An 18522-nucleotide genomic window follows, 5' to 3' on the forward strand; every position below is an offset into this window, starting at 1 on the left:
TATGCAAAATATAGATTCAGTCATCATAGTCTGGTCATTGTCTCCCATGTCCCAACTCCCAAGTGGTCACAAAAGAACACCCTGTTCCAAAACTCGACGCTGTTGCTTTAACAAGGCCGGGCACGCCCATATACAACAGCTTTTGCAAATGTATGAGGAGTGTGACATGCCGAGCGTGCCGTCAGCCTATCAAATGCGAGCGCTAACCGCGGGAGATCTAAATTTCGCGGGACGAAGTTTGGCGGTAAAAAAAAGCTGTTCTTCTTCCTACCTCTTGTCCTCTTGTATGGAGAGAGCAGAGCTGAGAGCTGGCGGATCACGGGAGTCACAGAGCATCTCGTATTCCAAAACTGGGGAATACAACTAAAGTAGCCTATATTTGTCATTCTCAAGAGGACCTGCTTCGCAGTGAGGACTGAGGACTGTAGAAACGCACATTATTGGACTTTGAACTACAAGACCGTTTGTTTGTTTATTTATTTATTTTCTTTACTATACGATCTGCTGTGCAACCTTTGCTGCCGGACAAAGGATCACTGGCCAGGGTGCTATTTTAAATTAATTCGCGAAACAGTCATTTATTTGAAACGCGTGGATTGCACATTACATTTATCCATGTTGCACTCCATCAGCTAATTTCACCAGGGTAACGTTTATTTTTCGAATTCGTTGCAGTGTTATTATATTCGTCTACAGACAGCCTACCAAGAAAGCCTTAGAATATCGTTCTAGATTTATCACTGTGCCAGGCTATTTAAACAGTAGACTTCTACCACTACTTTTACAAGCTAGCCAGCGTTTTAAGCTTAGCTCATTCATGAAAATGATGCGGGTGCCTAAAGGAGTCTCTCCGGCGTTGGGTCGGGGAGCCGCTGGACTCCCGTGCTCTCAGCAGCAGAAGTTAAAGGTTCTATCCACCGGAGGAGCAAAGACGGACCTGTTCCACACAGGACTGTCCAGTCCACCGATGCACACGATACCGTCTGGGTATTTCACCCAGATCTGCAACACCACGGTGGCTGAACAAAGAGCGAGCTGCCTGTATTCAACCCCCCACGGACCAGAAGCTAAGCCGGCCAGATCATCCTCCGGTCGAATGCCGGTAAATACTATAACAAACACACACTCACACGCACTTTGAACAATACACATAGAAGAAACTAAATGTACTGCATCAATAACCAGTGCCCCGTCACCCCGTGTGGGCAGATTCATTCCTGATTTGCATTGGTATGCATGATACTGTAACTGGGTTTTTTCTGATGAGCTGACGCGATAAGCCACAGAGGAGCCACTGTGGCTGCTGTTGTGTTTGACGTGAATGAGTCGTGTTGCTTTCGCAATTTCTTGCGGACTCTGAGAAACTACTTTATGTCTGACATTTCTCCCGCACCCCAGCTGTAGCACAGACAGACAGACACTGTACACAGTATGTGTGTATGACGCTCGGCCTCGGATGCTGTGTGTGTATGGGGGGCTGGGGGGGGGGGGGGTCTGGGGGTCGTAGTTGATAATGTTTGGAGTGTTTTTGGGGGGCCCCCTCGTGAAAAGGAAGGATGAGTTGCCCCACAGTGGGAGGTTGCAGGGTGTGTGGGGGTAGAGCTATTACTGAATCAAACAAAGCCTGGGGGTCATTTCAAACTGATGCAAGAAACCAGGTTTCACATTAAAGACTCAATAACATCACATCACATTTATTTCACCAAACAAAAAGCACTGCACATATTCCATTCTGTTAGTGTTAGCAGTGTAGAAATAAGGTTCAGAGTAGTCGAGAAAAATACACTTTGTTTGGGGGTAAGATTAGGCTGCCCAGTCAGGTATTACAAGTAATTAAGTCATAATTACCTGAGTATGCTTGTACTCTCTTAATTTAGACAGCTTGTTTGAGTGTTTACACCACAGGGCAGCTGTTCCAACTTCCAACCATAATCAACATGGACTCACCTACACCCTACAGTATCTGATCTGCACCTGTCATGTGGCATGTAGTCCTGTGTAACCGTCTATGGTCACCGGTGCCGGTCAGAGGTCGTAACTGGACAACTGGCCTGCATGTTTTCCTGCGAATGGGACATGATGTGCATGTTCCCGGGAGACACTGAGACTTTGTTTGTCCTTATATCCATGTAATGTAGTAGTATTCATGGCACTATTATTATTGACCATATGATATGTGCTTCACTCTAGTTACATGTAAGCCATTGATTTGTCTATTTTTGGATTATGTTAAAAGCTTGATGACCTTTTCTGCTCAAGGCCTTCTCCGTACAGTGCAACATACTGTATAATATGTGACAGCACTGGGATAGAGTGAGCAACATGGAGACAGTCCAGACTGCACACCTGTTGCTGTTTGTTGGGTTGGCCTCCTTGCAAACACTGGACCAATCTTCTCAGACCCAAGGAAGTGCAGCGGGGGCTAAAGGGGTTAATGGTCAAGTCTGGGCCGGGAGGGTCTCCAAATCTCATGCTAACTCCCTTGGCCTTAGACCTGTACCCACTAATAGGCCCATCCAAGAGGATTAGTTGAGCATAAGTAAGGTGGAAAATGTAGGCTACCGCTACCACCTGGTTTATCATAGGACAAGGTGAACCTTATTACCATATTGAGCCTTTTCTTTCCTCTTGCATCTTCAGGTTTCTGTTTTACTTCGAGCAGACTTAGTAATAAGGAACTGCTCACATGAAAAAACATGTATTAATGTCGGCAAAAGCCACATACGTGTTAAGCAGATTTTCTCTTATTTTTGCACACTCCTTTTTTGTATTGTTTGTATTATTATTATTACTACCTAATACCTATGCTGCTGCATTGTCAAATGCGTTGAACAGAAATCACACCTGTGTGAAGTGAGGGGCATCATCATACATCATCTCATTCCGGCCAATCACAATTTGTGTCCTCACCTTCATCATCAATGTTGTCATCAATAATTTACACTGACGTAAAATTGTCCATTCATTGTCAATGGGAATTTTAATGTTTGTGTAGGACAAAGTTTGTGAACACACACCAAAAGCTGAACATATGAGGGGCTAGCTGCCCCTCAAAAATATGTCCCCGTACACAAGTTGTAGCAATAAAGCACAACCTTGTTCAGTTGAACATGTAGTTCAGAAGGGTGTTGGACTGTAACACTGGGTGTATAAGTCCTGGGTCGATATGGCACAGTATTGTATGCAGTGTCATCAGGAGGAGATGGTGACACTTCCCTGATAAGCAGCAACCAGGATGCTGAGTGTGTTTTAACACTGATAGGGCGCTCTCTCTGCCCAAGACAGACTATAGGCCAACTCCTTTTCTATGTTTGTCTCTGTTCTAACCACATTGACCACACTTCCAAAAGGGATTATGCACAATGCACATTCAGCTATAGATCACTACTGTTTGATGAGATGCCTGCCCTACACGGTTCTATACCCTGAAATTGAGCTTAAAGGAAGTAGGAACTAAAGAAATGTGTTCTCATTGATACATTCTGGAAATGGCAGGATGGATGTACTAATGGATTTCATAAGTCCAGACATTGGGAAACTTCCTCTGAACACATAATCCTCTATTTATTTTATAATGTTTCATTATGACAGCAGGCAGCAGATGCATGTTTTGGCAACACTAGTAATGTTTGTTTTTAGAAATAAACAAGGTTCAGAAAATGAACAATCATTCACCACCGGCAACACATGATGTTAAGTGTCTATTCCTTCCTTCCCTCCTTCAAAACATCGGATGATGGTTCCCCTTTCAATCTGTTCTCTTTTTTTATTATTAATGTTCCGTTTATTCATTTTTTTTGTTTTAAATACAAATACAAACAGAGATCTGTTCTCTTTTTAATAGGTGGACTGAAAGGAGAGGCTAAAATGGGAATTGGAAATTACATTTTGCTTCTAAATAATTGGTCTTTTTGAGTGGTTTAGTGTACTGACAAAAGGGGCATGATTTTTCTTTTTCATAGGAATGTGTGCACTCACTGCACTGTAGTAGAGGAGGAGAGGAGGCTTATTGTGAATGTGGAGTGGATGGCCCTTTGCTCTCTGACACAGTGCATGTCGTATATGACAAATTATGTACGCCACAGCAGCATAGTATTAATGAGTCACTCAATAGATGGCCTTCTATGATGAGGACAAGGACCATGAGATAAACAGTTGGGTCATCCAAACGGAATGAGTTATTGTCCAGGATCTCCAGAAAAAGGATATTCTTGCTTTCTCTTTTTCCAAAAGGTTTTAGCACAAAGTGTGTTTTTTAGACCAGATACATTTAGCCAAGCCTTACAAGCCAACCATTTCCTTTTAGGATTCGGGGGTTAGCCTTTAGGCTTAGCGGTGTGATACATACATATTCAGTGTTAAGTCAGGGTCATAGTCTTCTGACAATGACCCAGTAATGAGGTGGGACATGCCTCCGCCAGTGTCCCACCTGATCGTTAACGCTTCTTTGGTTTCTGCCAGTCCCTCTCTGAACTGCTCACTTCCTTCCACTAATGCTTATAATAACAACATGCTAACCACATTCTCACTGGTTTGCTAGGTGAGAGCTAGCTTAACAAAACGCAGGGCTCAGTATCCATTATCCAAGCTTAGAAAGTTGCTTTGAGAAACATTTGTACAGTGATCAAACGCGATTTTAGGAATGAATGCCTACCGGGACACAGCCCTGCCTTTTGAAATTGCAATGTGAAAGTGTTTATGGTAAACAGTACATCTAGAGAACTTCAAAGACAGATATATATCTTACTCAATGCTAGCATTTTTGCTGCCTGTGTGAACTGGTGATAATGTTGTGGCACTCGCTCACTTGCTTTGAGAAACATTTGTACAGTGATCAAACGCGATTTTAGGAATGAATGCCTACCGGGACACAGCCCTGCCTTTTGAAATTGCAATGTGAAAGTGTTTATGGTAAACAGTACATCTAGAGAACTTCAAAGACAGATATATATCTTACTCAATGCTAGCATTTTTGCTGCCTGTGTGAACTGGTGATAATGTTGTGGCACTCGCTCAGGTTCCTTTCTGGTTGAGAGTGAGGGTGTGAGGTTTAGAAAGGTTTAGGCTGCCCTAGGATCCGACGAAGTACCATAAGGTCTGGTCAGCGCTTGCCACTCTCACTGTAGCATCGGCACCGGTAAAGGTTTTCTACTTGAATCATAGGCTAGGAATCAGACCAGTGAGACCACTGTCATATTAAATAAAGACAGCATAGGATTTGTATTTTAGTGGGGTTAGCAGGGCAACATGATGTGCCACAATGTGTCAACTTGCTGATTATTTATTTGCTCCCTGCCCTACTCATGGCATGATGTAGTAAGGATAAATTACATTACAACATTAGATGTGCACAAATTGTGGGCATAAGAGAAACACGGAAACGTTATGGCCATCAAATAACCTAGCCGTTTGGTACAAATCTATGTGAATATGTTTTTTTTGAGTGGTGCAACCACTCCAAGGAACTGCAATGTCCCTATGTCCACGTGTACTCTTGTCCCTATGTCCCTATGTTTAGAGTACCAGTAGGGGCAAAAGTGGCGCTGTTGTGCTAGAAACAGAGAGAGATAGTGTTGCACTGTTGCCTGCTAATTACAGAGAGGGGGAGGGGGAGAGAAAGAGGGAGAGGTGCCGGAACCGGGCTGGCACCCTGTGGGTCTGGAAGTTCCGGGGACCCACCCTCACACAGAGTTGCACCACTCAGTTCACACAGGTGTGATTTTATTTTTGAGGGTTGCTATCCCCTCATATATATATATATATATATATATATATATATATATATATATATATATATATATATATATATATATACATATACAGCTTTTGTCCCCACACGTCTCAATATTTTGCCATTAACAATGAAAGGAGAAATTAGGCCAAATGTCTGCCAAATATGACTTAAATCTTGTCCCCACACGTCTCATATTTTGCCATTGACAATGAAAGGAGAAATTAGGTCAAATGTCCGCTAAATATGATGTAAATTTGACCAACCAATCATAAATTCAGTTGTTCATGAGATGATGTATAATGATAAGAACGGCCCTCACTTCACACAGGTGTGATTTTTTTAAATTTCCCAGCAGGTAGGAAACACCCCCTTTTTCTTTACAGGTTTCTGTTGAAGTCAATGCACCTATGACTTATAAATGTCAGTGGGCTCAGACAGTAGAGCTGCCTTTGAGCAACTCAAGACACTGACTGAATCCTTAAGTGCTGCTGATGAGCAGACAGGTTGTTGCCTTGCATTTTCTCTGCCATCGGTGTGTGAATGTAATGCAAATTCTAAGCATTTGTATGCAATGTCCTTCGCACATTGGCTCCAGCGGTCCTCCATAGAAATCCCTGTGGTGAATTTCATTCAGATTGTGAGACCAGGCTGCCGGAGTGTGAGATTGGCCACGTTGCCCTGCTGTTCACACTTGAACCAAAAACTGTATCATTCCCTAATCCCTGTCTACTTTCCATCATGTACCTTGTTTTAGCCCAGCCTCAGGCCAGCATCTAGGCCCAGGAGGACCATAATGTCCTCAGTGGGAGGGGGTTTGCATATCAAAGCCCCCCTACTCCTCCGCCAGCCCACCCAAAACAGATCCGCCCTTGCCTTTCTTTCACTCCCTCAGGGACACATTGACAATCATGCCAACAGCTAATGGAGCAGGCATTGTTATTATTTGACCATGGGTGTGGTAAGTATGGTTTTGTGTACAGAGAGCAACATATACTATTTGCAGGCATACAAGGACTTGCCCTTGGCTTAGATGGAAGTGGAGCTCACTGTAGCCTGATAGACGTGGTTTGTTGGTTGAGGAGAGGCCCAGCTAACAGAGTGTTGAAAGTCTGTCACATGACTGAGATTATGAGCAAAATACCACCGTGGAAAGTTCACCAACAGAGAAACGGCGGGAATGAAGTGAGGGAGGAATAGCAACAGAGAGAAGCAAATCATGTGCAGCTCTTGGGTGTAACTAGGCAAAATGAGGCAATAGTAATAGTGTGGTCATTACTGACTTGGGGATAAATGGCTGGTAGGACTGCAGTAGATTCAAGCCTGAAGTTTGTTGCGCCACAGAGACACAGCTATTGAGAGAGGCAGAGGAGCGTAACAATTTTATATTCCCTCATACATTTCAGTATTTATTAAATTTAAAACCCTAATATATTCAGATATATATATATATATATATCACCAAAGAGCTCAAAATATTTAACTATAATTTTTCATGTCGTTCAGCAGCCTTAATAATGGTATGCTATGTGTAGATTGTGGACTTATTTGAATTGGTTTGGCTTGCTGCAGGTCTCCCGTTTCACTTTCACATTGCCTTAATCATGGCAATAAATGTGCATGTCCTTTTATGACGATGCATTCCACTAGTGTCTTTGTGCTTGCCTGTGAGGATTTCCTTCCTTTCCATATCTGCACTCTGTATTAATGTGTTCATTTTCAGAGTGATGGGAAGTTTGCTGAGTGAGAGACAGGCCGGCTGTATTTTCACTAGAGCTGAAATGCTGTTTGCATAACTTGGCTGACTCACCATATAAATCTCTCATGCGAGCAAAAGGAGCCCCCCACCCTCACCCCATACAGCTGCAGGCTGAAACCGTTGGTTCTCGTTCTCATTTGACGCCCTGGATATGGTTGAGTGTCAAAGAGAAGACCTATGAGGTCATGCCGTGTCTTATACACGGAGTACGTGTTTTGTTCAGATGGGAAGAAAAAGTATACACATACATCTATAATATGTATACTTTCTTCCCATCTGAATGCTAAGATTGAGGAGGAATGTGGCGTGACAGTATGATTGCAACATCTCCTGTTTGATTCCAGTCAGTGCTATGTGTTACAAGACTTTCCCTCTCTCTACACCTTCTTGACATAACATAAATAATAACCTAAAATCTTTAGAAATACACCAGGGAGGAATCAGGCAAGATGTCTCCAAGCTGCAGTTGTCATAGATGTTGTTAACCCACGCGGACATATCTCCTGTAGTTTCTGTATTTGACAGCTATACAGTCAGAGTGGTGTTGAGGCAACACAGTGCTTGTTAATCCCAGTATCCCACATTATTCTGTCTTCATTTAAAGAAAAACTGGGCTGTCACTCTTGTCCTTTGTGTGACTCTGCCTGTCTTCTATGCCCATATGCTGTAAAGATTAGCACACACACACACACACACACACACACACACACACACACACCTGCTGTGGAGTTCCAGATGTCGCTAACTAACAGGTGGACATGTCATGGAGCACCCTGGGACAATGGCAGCCTTCATTAACCCCACAGCAACCCCAAGGCACCTACTCTTCCTGGTTTAGTCCATGCCCTATCAACTATTTCTTATGTAGTTTTAATTTTCTCCCCAATTTAATCAATTACAATTCACCCCCATGTGTTTATAACCCTGGCCTGTCACTGCCAACCCCTACTGTTAGTTTTGGAGGGTGAAGTCAGCGTTGCCATGTCCACTTATTTTAAGCAACTTTGGGCTTCTGTGTCTGTAAAGTCGCTTGTAAATAGTATTGGTAGTTGCGGATTGCGTTTTTTTTCTCATTGTTTCTTAACAAAGTGTAGTTGCTTATTTGGGCTGGCTTTAAAACATTTTTAATTATAATTTAAACCAGTGGTTATCACATATTTTAACATCATGGACCCCCAAATTAATTATGTATTCGTCCCCAACCCCCATCTGATTTTATTTTGTGCCAGGGAGCCCCGTACCAGATTTGTGTTGTTGGAATGTTTAAATAAAAAAAAATACAAATATTCCTCATTATTTCAGATATACAAGCTAAACGCGTTGCATCGGTACTTGCTGTGACTCTATACATCAGCTACAAGAGCTGATGTATAGAGTATTAGTATATGGGCTTAAAGTGCTCATGTGGCCTAGTCATTTGGGCCTACACCTGGTTGCTTATGTCTCTCACAAAATCTGGCAACACCCTTACACTGGTCACTCACCAGCCGCTTTCACCTTACAGTGAAGATTTCAACAGGTCGCAGGGGGGGGGTGTAGTGTAACGTGTGTGTGGAGGGAAACGCTATCCCTCCCAGTTCAGCACCCTGCTGAACAGGTGCCCTTACCAATTTGTAGAAGTCACAGTCACTAGTTCAGTGATGGACGGACCCCCTGCCGTCGGCCTCCCACCCAGAAACAAATTACGCTGTGTTCTTTACATATAAACAATCATAAACAATCAAATCAAATGGAATACATGGATTTGGTATGATGTTAGACAGTTGACCTTAGTTTACAGGCGTTATCCTGGTACATCCCAGTAGTCATATCGCATCAAGCAGGAGTCAGTATTCTCAAAGAACAGTTTTATTAGCTGCATAGCAACAGCTATGAATAGAGAGCAACTCCAATTATTGCTTTCATTGTATCTTTCAATGGTGCACAGGAAGATAATTCACCAAAACTGTCCTGAACACTTGAGCTGCTCTTTTGCTTCCTCTTCAGCACATTAAGACATACACATATACGGTTCCTTAAAGTGTATACGTTGTCCATGAACATGTATGGAAGGCAGAAAAAAGAAAAGTAAGAATACAGTGGTACTAACTAGCGTGTAGGCTCAGAGGGAGATGGAGGGTTAGAAAGATACCAGTAGCTGGATGACTGAGGTTATAACCAGAAGCTACTAATTACCCGGCAGCCACAGCAATGTCTGGATGAAATCCTACGCCTCATTAGTTCAGTCGGCTGTATGTGTCGCAAGGCTGGTCATGTGTGGGTCTATACGTGGATGCACATAAAGTTGGTTTTTGTGCACTCTCTTGTTAAATCCTGTCAAGTATAGCGGTACTGCATCAGTACTTTAAGCTGAAGGCCTAGTAGTCTAAAAGGCCAATATTGTACAATTTGTAGGAGCTAATAATAACGTGCGTGGGAACATTACACATTTAATAGGAGCCTTGGAAATAAATGGAAAATAATATATTTGTCAACTTTCTTTCATTCGCTTCGCCCAATTTGTCCAATGTTAAAATTGAGCCGTCGACCCCACTTCCCATCCCTTGTAATTAGGGAATGTCTTTCAGTTTAATTATGAGAATTTATGACAGAGCTTTGTAGGTCAGTCAGCATAGTAGTCAAAGGTGTTTTTAGATTTTATGGTGAGTCAAGGTTTGTGTGTGTAGGTGTTAGGTTTGTAGCACATTTGCAGTCAGGTGATCAACCGTGCGTGTGCGCGCTGTGCTTGTTTGTGGTGGCAGTGTGATAGCATCAATGCATGAGAGAGCCCTGTGTGTTGTAATGGCAGCCAGATGAAAGGGGAGGGCATAGGGGACGGGAGGGGAGGAGGAAGTCATTGAATGATTCTAGGGATTTCCGTGTGTTTCGCGGGCAGTAGGTCGGGAGGCGGTCCCAGGCACACACACACACTCACTCACTCACTCAAGACCACCAGCCCCCCCTTGAAGTACTTGAGCATGTGTGATGGGGCTGGGGGGACCCCCGTCTTTGTTCCAAGCTCTAGAGGGCTGCCGTCACATTTACGGCTTCGCACTATTCAGCAATCCCTTATTTAGCACTTTCACCTGTCTCAGCTCCAGGGATGGGCGGGCCTTATTCCGTACATTTTATGCCCATGATTTAAAGCTTGACCGAAATCAATGTGATTTGTCATTTAGGATGATGAAGTATTTAGGATGAAGTGTTGTTCCCCAACAACAGCGATTCAAGTAGGGTGGCTACTTTGTGGTGCTTAGCGCATTAGTGATTGTCATCCAAAGATGATGGTTTCAGGGGCTTATGGTAAACACTGTTGTCTTGGCACCTTGCATGTTTCATGTTTGCATTTATGCCCCATACTTAGTTAATAATAGGACAAATACCGAAAATAGCCAATCTACAAGCTCAGCTACTTTTGCGTGTTTTTGAGTATTTGAGATTTTTTGAAAAGTCATCCAGAAAGGGACACAAGGGTTAATATAAATCTACTCTTTTCTCCAGGCTAAGAGGAAGCTGGACCTAGAAGACCCTCTTTACCTGCCAGAGTTCCGCACCCCAAAAGGCAAAGGCACTGCCGCCAACAGGATAGCAAGTCCCAGAAGTAAGTATACTTGAGTAAACAAGAATTGATTAAATCAATTAATTACCAGCTGTATTATTATCTGCGGGGGTCCGCTATAACTGCCTCTGTGTCCGTTTCAGTGCAGTAGTTTAGGTAGGAACCAAAATTCTCTAAGGCGGAACTATTGTGTTCTGAGTCGTTCGTTTCCTCACTGAGGTGCCCACTCTACCTTGGTGCCCACCTATCCTGTCAAAAATCTCATCTCATGTGCCTGTTTGTCTCATGTGTGTTGCCCTCAGCTCCCAAGTCTCCTGGGGAGAGGACGCGGTATGACACCTCTCTGGGCCTGCTGACCAAGAAGTTTGTGGGCCTGATCTCCGAGTCTCCCGATGGCGTCCTGGACCTCAACTGGGCCACCGAGGTCCTCGAGGTCCAGAAAAGACGCATCTATGACATCACGAATGTCCTGGAAGGGGTTCAGCTCATTCGCAAGAAGTCGAAGAACAACATCCAGTGGATGTGAGTACTATACAGTATAGGCTGGAATGGAATAGGCAATACGGTACAACTGTTTTGAGTCAGATTGTAGTCTTTGACTTGGGAGGGTTGTTTTGGTTGTGCATTAACATTTAGCACCTCATTGACATTCTGGACAGACTGGGGGGGTCATGCACAATGGGTTTCACTGGGTTGTAAAACTAAACTACTGCCTTTTGTTTTGTTAAGTAAGCTACCAGTAGCGAGCGATAGCAGCGTGATACATAGGACTGTGTGTGTGTGTGGCTGTTGTGACATTAATAATTCTCAAATACAACTCATTCGGAAACCACCAGCGAATGGTCCCCAGGTTGGGGAGCCCAGTCCTAGACCACTGATTAACAATGTTTTTTTAGTTTAGACTCCCACTTACAGGATATCACCATGGTGTGATACTAGTCTGACAACACTGTATGACTGTTTATCGTTGAACCGCGCCTGGCTTACACTTCTCATGCTGTGTGTGTGTGTGCTCCCAGGGTTGGAGGTGTATTTGAGGGTGGTGCAGGAGGAGGGCCGAAGGCCCGTGCACTGAGGAAGGAGCTAGGGGACCTGGAGAGAGCCGAGGCAGCGCTGGATGAACTGATCCAGTCCAGCTCTGCACAGCTCAAACACCTCACAGAGTACAAAGACAGCCAAAGATATCCTTTATATTTTGATTTGACAGATTTTTGTGGGTCACAGGTAATATCTCTGCTTTTTGTCTCCACCAGGCCGAAGGCATGGGGAGAGAGTATGTTTTGCACTCCGTCCGTCCGTCCGTGTGTCCGTCCGTCCGTGTGTCCGTGTGTCCGTCCGTCTGTGAACAGCTAATCTCCGGCACCGTTAACCCGGTCGATGCCAAATTTTGCACACACACTCCCTGGATGCCAACGATGATTGGCAATTTCCAGAACGGCCTGTTATAGCGCCACCAGGAGGCCGCTTTGTGCAAAACAAGTTTTTGGACAGTACACCTACATATTTTGTCCAAACATCACGCAAATTGGTACACAGTCTCTCTAGAGCCATTCAACGAAACGTGTCTTTCAGATTTCTCAGACTCCATCCTGATTGGCTAAGATTGGCTTCCAAAGTTTGCAGGAGTGCTCAGTTTCAAACAAAATGCTGCAAATCATGAACACATCGTGTGATTTCCGTGAAATTGTGCACGCACATTCCCACTAAGCAGAGGAAGAAATGCCACATGAACATTTTCAACTCAGCCTCATGGTGGCGCTATAATTGGCCGAAAAGTGTTTTTACCTCTAACTGCACGGATCTGTGAATAACTTTGTATGCCAACTCCCTAGAAGCCAAGGAAAAACCCTTGCCTGGAATTTTTCACATCTGCTCTTTATAGCGCCACCAGGAGGCCGACATATGTAAAAAACATTTTCTAATATTACTCCTTCAGATTTTATCCAAATTTGACGCAAATCGGTACACATGCTCTCCATAGTCATGTGATCAAGACGGGTTTGTTTGATTTCTCATAATCCACCCTCATTGGCTACGATTGGCTTCTAAACTTTTCAGGAGTAGCCCGCTTTGTACCCGTTTTGTACAAATCGCCACAACTACTCAACGCAGCGTCCGATTGTGGTGAAACTGTGCATGCAGATTCCCACTAGGCTTTGGAAGAAATGCCACTTGACCGTTTTCAAATCAGCCTCATGGTGGCGCTACAACAGGCCAAGCCGCGACACACACACACACACACACACACACACACACACACACACACACACACACATTTATATTGCTCCTAAACATTTTGGCCAAACATCACACACACACTCCTATCCTCCTGGTGGAGACCTGTGCCCAAAAGGGCACTTTTTCTAGTTTGGTTTCTTTTTTTTCTCCACATTTTAAGTGGAAGTGAAAATAGCTGATCTACAAGCTCACAACGCGTTGCGGAGCAACACAATGTGAGCTTGTATCTTCTATTTTCAGTTGTTTGGTTCCCGGGGACACATCACATTTCTCTTTTGGGTCACAGGCTAAAAGGTTTGGGACTGCTTTTTTATGTGAGATTGTACTAGACAAGTTGAAACAACCTTTTTGTCAATGACATTTACATTTTCTCAAGCTGGTTTTGTGAGATCTGTCACCAGCAGCACTAGTTATGCAGATTCATCATGACCCATAATTATTGAAACAGAATCGCAGATATAAATCTTTCTCTGCGTGTTTATGATCTGTATCTCATAAATTATATTGTTATAACCCTTAACGCCACTGTACATTGGGCTATGTGACCTACCATGACATACGCTCCATAGCCACTCTCCAGGATCAAACGGTCATTGCCGTCAAGGCCCCTGCAGACACCAAGCTGGAGGTGCCGGAGGCAGCAGGGGTGAGTTCATATTTTGGTTTCCAGGTGCGCTGAGGGTGGCACAGGGGTAAAGTTCCTGAGGTGGTCGTTATAGTTTCAGTTTCAGATTTCTTTAATTTTCAATTTAGATTTAATAAGCATTAAGTGTTCCAATGGACGCAATTGGACGTGCTCGTGAAAGGGTTAGCGTTAGTCTAGGGGTTAGCAGTGACAAGGGACTAGAATACATGGGAATAGCATAGGGCATAGGGAATTGACTAAATTGGAAGAATGAAAATGGGCACAGAAAAAGCCATTTTGGTTACATTTAGACGTCCCGATGCTATGCAATTGTGAATGTCGACTTTTAACTTGAACAACTATCCTCTCTTTCTACCCTCATCACTAGGGTCAGCAAGGATCGTTACAGATCTATCTAAAGAGTAAGAATGGTCCCATCGAAGTGTACCTGTGTCCAGAGGAGGCTCTGGAGGATGCCAGCCCCATCAAATCCTCCAACACTCCCAAAAAGGAATTTCCACAACCCCTACCTCAGTCCCTGGGTCCCCCTTCTACACCCACCATGGGCCCTCCGAACTACACTATCAAAGAAGAGTGCTGTATCAAAGAAGAGTACAGTGTCAAAGAAGAGTACAGTGTCAAAGAGGAGCCTATGGAGGGTAAGCTGGGCTTTATGTGACATCATGCTGGAATGTGCCAGAAACTCTGTTGACAAATAATGCTGGTGAATAAAAAATAAAGGTATCATTGGACATTTTAGAGTACTATCCGCTTAAAAAAAGGCACCACCATTTTACATTAAACCTATGAGAGATGACCAAAAGGCAACTGCATAGTGTCTGCCTTTTAAAATGTACTGGTCAATGTACTGCATAATTGAGAACTGCATAATACGTGGACCGCTTTTTATCCGATGATGGCGCAGGATAGGCTTGTTTGGAAACGCTTCCCATTTCACAGTTTTCAGTTAAACAAAAAAACGTATATATTGCAACCTATTATTAGCTAATATAATTTCGCCGTAACTATTCACAAAACTCATTGTGGAGTTGTATTTTCATAAAGGCAGATCTATTAATATATCACAATAAGTGAGTTGTGGTCCACCAGAGTGCCTCAAGCCAGCAGGAGATAGAGGGTGCGTTCGGAAATTTGCACTGAGCACACTGGTGTACCCTCTTTTTTATTTTTTATGGTTTTTTGTGGCTTTCGCCTTTATTTTATATATTTTATGGAGGGACAGACAGTAGGCTGACAGGAAATGGGGAGAGAGATGGGGGGAAGACATTCAGTGAGGGCTGTCGGGATCGGGAGTCGAACCCGCAGCACACTGCCAAGCTGGATTACCAGCCACGGTGCCTGGACCACTGAGCCACGGCCCAGGCCCTGGTGTGCCCTCTTGTCGTTCGTTTATATTGTCGTTTGAAAATCTAGTGCGCTGCACCACAGGTGTGCCGAGTGCCCGCACTGACCTACCCTACTCAGAAGTTTGGGTTGTCCAGTGTGACTGCGGTGTCTCGAGCACTCCCGGGGGGCTAAAGCTAAGCTAGCTAAGGGAAGCATTTAGTACATCACCAAGTGTTCATCATTTATCTAGGCCCATGCTTTAATTGGTTAAAAAGATCAGTTTTAACACGCTAAGGCACGATGTTGCGAAGGTCGCTAGAGCCGACTCAGCCCTGTTCGAGTTGCGACCCGATATGGAGAGAATAGTATATCCTCGTTCTCCAGAGTCCCGCAAGTAGGGAAAGTCGCGAGGGGGCCGTAACCATTTACTAGTACTGTGAGTGACACATATAGAGGCGAAGGAGTTCCGTGTGCATCACAGAAGGGGACATTCGGTAAGCCTATCAGAGGCAGGCGGGGGCAGGTCTTTGCCCAACAGTATTGCCGTTTTTAATGACACCATATTGGAATGGGAAATAGAGCTGGGTAAATGGTAGTTTATTTTTTTTGCATATAACTTTGTAATGCTACTAACATTTGTGTGCAACACTATTGAATTTTTATGTAAAATCAATTAAGTCATAATTCAAGTGGCAGATGTCATACCCGCACAGCCGTTGTGATCTACTGGTAGATCGCAATCTACCTTTTGGGCACCCCTCCTTTTACTTGAAGATTAAATCATACTGTGGAGCTATCAAATGTAACAGACAGGTTATGAGTTAGTGTTTTTTGTTGTACTGTTGCATTGTATGAATGGTGTATGTAATGATATGAAATATGTCTGGGTTTTTTAGACCCCAGGAAGAGTATCTGCTGTAATTGTACAGTAAGCTAATTGGGATCTAATAAATAAATCAAATCAAATTTATCGGCTTTTATTAGCATGTTTGATCATTTAATGTGCTATTTCTTAGTTCTCCCTCACAACTGTTGAAAATACGAAAACAGTTTTTTTTAGTTGAAATCAATTTTTTGTAGAAGTTTTTATTTTTCATCAAGTCGTCTGTCCTCTTGAATCCTTCCACTGTAGACGATTGTGAGCTCGATTTCATCCTGGGTTCTCTTCTCTCCTCTCCTGCTACTCTTCACACAGTTAACCTGTCTAATGCAGCCACGGCCCCTCCCGCCACCCCGGCCGCCTCCAGTTCGCCTCTGCTGGACGTGGAGGGTCTTCTGGGCCTGCCCCCCAGCCTGCTCCAGATCACCGAGGACCAGCTCCCTGGCACTGCCTTCATCCCAGATCCCAACACCCCCTTCGTCAGCTTCTCTCCACCCCTGGACCATGACGACTACCTCTGGAGCTTGGAGGACGGGGAGGGGGTGTCCGACTTTTTTGACACCTATGACCTGGGAGATCTGCTCCGGAGTTGAGATAAATGACGCAAGGTGTGGGAAGAAGGGGGCAAGTGGAGGAAAAGAGGAGGTCAAATTGTCTGGAATGCCTCGTTGGGGTGGGAAACATTACACTATGAAGCCATTACTATTTGCTTTAGCCATGCCTGTTCGATGTCAATGATTATAAAAGGGGAGTTACTCCTCTTGGTTTATTTTTATAATGCAAAACATTTTTTACATTATTTTTTAAAGAGGACAACTGGGATACAGGGTTGGTCTGTGATGGACACTGGTGTGGTACACTCACACTGTACCACCAGTAGGACGCGCTGTTTCTGAGCTGGTAGATTTGTTTCTGTCAAACTGCCATAAATATGCTGACCAAGGAATAGTTTGTAATGTCGTACAAACATGGGGGTTTATTATGCATATCACATCACCTGGTAAATGAATTGTGGGCATTCGAGGCGGTGTTTACAGTGAGATATCTCAGGAATTTTTATTTTTTTGTCTTCCTCAATTCCAAAGTCTTAAATGTTTGTTCCACTCTTTGACCCGTAGGGGGCAGCCTTGTACTGCTTTAACTGTCTTTCAGTTCAACAGGATTCAGTCACTGGATGAGAGTAAGCTAAAACCCAACACCCAGAGCCACACAGAGTGGGTGTTAAGAAACCTTATCTTCATGTATCTCATCACAGATACTTCAGCAAGATTATTTCTATCAAATATTGCTGTCAATATGGACTTTCTTATTTGATCAATTGTAAATAATTTGAGAATCTTACCATTAACTTTTATCTATGTGAAAAATGCAGGTAGATCTGATTTTGAAGGTGTATGTTCTCTACCTAATCAGGGTCGTTCTATTTTGCTTTAAGTCTTTTGTAAGGCCAGGTGCCGTTATAGTTAGCATTGCAACATGTTTTCAAATTTTCTCATAATCTATGCTGGACCAATAGCCAAAGCAAATAGGTCTTCTTATGAACAAAATGGCTACCGATTGAACCGCAACAATCTATCAATGATAAAGATATGATAGCTTATTTTTAATTGATGACATCAACTTTGATAGCTTATTTTTAATTGATGACATCAACTTTGATAGCTTATTTTTAATTGATGACATCAAATTACTTTTTGGTTAGTAGAGAAATACTATATGGATATGCAACATCTGGGTTGTTGCTCGGTCATGAGTTAAGTGATGTAATTAATGTTAATTGGTGTAATTTTCTCTCCTTGTTTTAGGGGAGTACTTTTGGCAGTTTGTGTTTTGCCAATGCACAGATACAGAAACAATGACTACTTTAAAACGTCAACTTTTTTTACTCTACATTTGGTAGTTTTACCTTCTTTTTTTTTAAGTCAAAATAAGTGCCCCCAAAGTCAAAGTTGTGACTTGTCTGTCATTAAAACTATCTGGACATTCTAGACATTTGGCTACCTGAATTCCTTACTGAAGTGTGATGTTTGTTTTGTTTTTATTTTCTTTGCTTCCCCACACTGTGGGAGATAAGCTATGTGTCCTGTCCTACCAAAACTTGAAATGGTGTGTGTGTTTGTGTGTGTGTGTGTATTTGAAGGTTTGGGAATTTGGGTGTGTATCTACATGTGTGTTTTCAAAATGTAGATTAGAGAATGTGAATTCCGAAATGTTGTAGTGTTTTGTTTTTTTGTTTTTCTCTGTACAGAATGTTTTTTATTTATACCTACTTTTCTGAAAATAATTGGAAATTTGATACCATTGTACATATGATTTTACTGTGTTTTAATGACATGCAGCACTTAATATTTTGTTATGTTGTGTGGTCTGTTTGAATTGATTTAATAAATATCAAAGCCATGAT

General features: G+C 43.1%; 1 protein-coding gene across 1 annotated transcript; it reads left to right on the top strand.

The window, feature by feature from the left end:
• The first annotated feature begins 328 nt into the window (after positions 1 to 328).
• e2f2 (E2F transcription factor 2) lies at positions 329 to 18522 on the top strand. Its single transcript, XM_079527774.1, has 7 exons — positions 329 to 1102; positions 10971 to 11070; positions 11331 to 11550; positions 12048 to 12209; positions 13798 to 13912; positions 14280 to 14550; positions 16434 to 18522. Exons 1-7 carry the CDS (start codon positions 818 to 820, stop codon positions 16709 to 16711), a joined length of 1431 nt encoding a protein of 476 aa, XP_079383900.1. The 5' UTR covers positions 329 to 817; the 3' UTR covers positions 16712 to 18522.

Source organism: Electrona antarctica (genome assembly GCF_951216825.1).
Source record: "Electrona antarctica genome assembly, chromosome: 18".
Taxonomy (NCBI): Eukaryota; Metazoa; Chordata; class Actinopteri; order Myctophiformes; family Myctophidae; genus Electrona; species Electrona antarctica.

What these genes read in the sequence shown, in the direction of transcription:
- e2f2 (XM_079527774.1), top strand. Translation starts at nt 818, where the DNA reads ATGAAAATGATGCGGGTGCCTAAAGGAGTCTCTCCGGCGTTGGGTCGG. An exon ending in AGGTGCCGGAGGCAGCAGGG is followed by an intron (nt 13,913 to 14,279) that starts GTGAGTTCATAT and finishes CCTCATCACTAG; the next exon opens with GGTCAGCAAGGATCGTTACA. An exon ending in CAAAGAGGAGCCTATGGAGG is followed by an intron (nt 14,551 to 16,433) that starts GTAAGCTGGGCT and finishes CTCTTCACACAG; the next exon opens with TTAACCTGTCTAATGCAGCC.